Below are 2,284 nucleotides of genomic sequence, written 5' to 3' on the forward strand. Positions count from 1 at the left end.
ATGTTGAGCAAAGAGGAGCTGTCTCGTTACGGCACAGCGACTCTCACGCCCGTGTTTCTGGACAGAGTGTTCCAGGAGTATCTCACCTACGACGGTGAAATGGTCAGAACTCTTTACATTTTTATAACTGTGTTGATGTGAGCAGAGAAATCCATAAATGTTGATAAGGAATATGAATTCAGTAACGTCTGTTGACGATCAACACACACACACACACACACACACACAGTTGTAACACATACATCGGTCTGATTCTGGTCCTGGTCCTGGTCCTGGTCTGTTCCTTCAGGACTATAAGACCTACCTGGACTTCGTGTTGGCCTTGGAGAACAGGAAGGAGCCGGCGGCGCTGCAGTACATCTTCAAACTCCTGGATATGGAGAACCTGGGATATCTGAACGTCTTCTCCCTGAACTACTTCTTCAGGGTACGTGCCTTCATGTCTATATATATATATATATATAAATATATATATGTATATAAATATATATATATGTGTATGTAAAATATAAATATATATATATAGGTAGATTTGTATTTGTACATACATATATGTATATATGTATGTACCTCAAGTAATTACTCATGTCAATGACAATAAAGAAAGTCAAAGTCTACGATCAACCACATATCCCAAATAGCGCCTCCTGTGGCAGCCTGCGTGTGTTACAGACTCACACCGTGGGACGAACCACAGCTTGAACCACCGATCTATGATGATGTCACAGAAATCTGTTTTTATTTAGGTCCATGAGAACAGTCAGTGGTGCAGCAGTACATCATCTGCATACTACTACTACCAGTACTACTACTACTACTACTACTGTAAACCACCTGTGTACTGTGTACATCGACGGTCAAACGTGATGTTTTTATTTCTGTTTAAGGCCATTCAGGAGCAGATGAAGCTGCACGGTCAGGAACCAGTGTCCTTCCAGGATGTTAAGGTCTGCTGCGCACACACACACACACACACACACACACACACACACAGAGGTGACCGGTGAGGCCTCCGACTGAACTCCCGCCTCCACAGGACGAGGTCTTTGACATGGTGAAGCCCAGAGACCCGTGCAGGATCACGCTGCAGGACCTGGTCAACAGTTGTCAGGGCGACACGGTCTCCAGCATCCTCATCGACCTCAACGGCTTCTGGACCTACGAGAACAGAGAAGTGCTGGTCACTAATGACACCGACAGCAGTAACGGCGCCGACCACGATGACACGTGAGAGTCAGCGTGGCGTCCGTTCAGTGGAGACCGACTGGGTTCTAACTGAGGAACACGGTTGGTGTTCCGCTTTATTTCACTCCATTAAAAAGGACTTCATGTTTGTATAAATGTTTTCATTTTGTTTCTTCTTCCCTTGAATGTCTGCAGCAGTTTGAATGAGTGATTTCTCTCTGTCGCCACCGTGTGGTTTCAGCCCAGGTTAGTGACGTAGCCGTGCTTCATGAATCGGACGAGTTGGCGTCAAATATTACAACATTTTTATTGACAAAATAGAACTCTGTACAGTTCATACAAACGATTCCCAGTTGAATGTTGGTTCAAACAAACAGTTCGACGTTTGAAGACCGTCCGTCTCAGTCGCTCAACAATGACCGACCGACCGAGCCACACCTTAACGACTCTGTCTGTGTTTGACCTGAACAGAAAAACAGACGTCAGTGTTGGGTCTGTGACCTGGACCAGGTGTCTGGACTGATCTGGACTTCAGGTCCAGTTTGACCAGCGGTTAAACACAGCCAATAACGACACGCGAGTCTGACGTTGACTTCATGGATCTTTCTGGGAGTTTCCCCCGTTCCCTTCATCACTTTGTAAACATCTAAAACTTCTTACAAACTTTTCCCTTAAGTTAAACGGTCTACAGACTGAATGAGCAGCGTAGCTTTGGCTACGAACGCCATCACTTCCCACTAAAGCTTGAATTCTATTTTACATCCTTTAACGTGTACAAAAAGCTGTCGTTTCACAGATAAGGCTAATGTAGCGAGAACAACAGTCGCAATAATCCATCCCTGAACCTGTGTTAATGTTTATGAAATGATATAGAAACTACGGTTATGTGATAACTTCATTAGTACGGACGAAACGACGCATCGTGAATGGGTTACAAATCTTTTTACAAATCTGTGACAATTCTCATTGGTTGAAATAAAACTGGTCAGACCATGACACTACACACTCCTGTCCAGTAGGTGGCAGTGTGCTCCTAAAAACCCACTATCAAACCCAGTCATCAGGTCCTACGTAGGCTGAGAGACGTTCAGGTGTTGGA

General features: G+C 44.7%; 1 protein-coding gene across 1 annotated transcript in view; it reads left to right on the forward strand.

Annotated features, from left to right (window-relative positions):
- Positions 1–1,340, forward strand: part of ppp2r3c (protein phosphatase 2, regulatory subunit B'', gamma) — a 5,240-nt gene extending 3,900 nt beyond the window's left edge. Inside the window, exons 10-13 of the mRNA XM_025059152.1 lie at positions 1–102; positions 290–427; positions 888–947; positions 1,037–1,340. The exon at positions 1–102 is cut by the window's left edge and continues 3 nt beyond it. Coding sequence (XP_024914920.1) covers positions 1–102; positions 290–427; positions 888–947; positions 1,037–1,231 — 495 coding nt within the window. The 3' untranslated portion in view covers positions 1,232–1,340. The remainder of the gene's footprint in view (positions 103–289; positions 428–887; positions 948–1,036) is intronic.
- The last annotated feature ends 944 nt before the right edge of the window (positions 1,341–2,284 follow it).

Source organism: Cynoglossus semilaevis, chromosome 1 (assembly GCF_000523025.1).
Source record: "Cynoglossus semilaevis isolate Cse_v1.0 chromosome 1, Cse_v1.0, whole genome shotgun sequence".
NCBI classification, from domain to species: Eukaryota; Metazoa; Chordata; class Actinopteri; order Pleuronectiformes; family Cynoglossidae; genus Cynoglossus; species Cynoglossus semilaevis.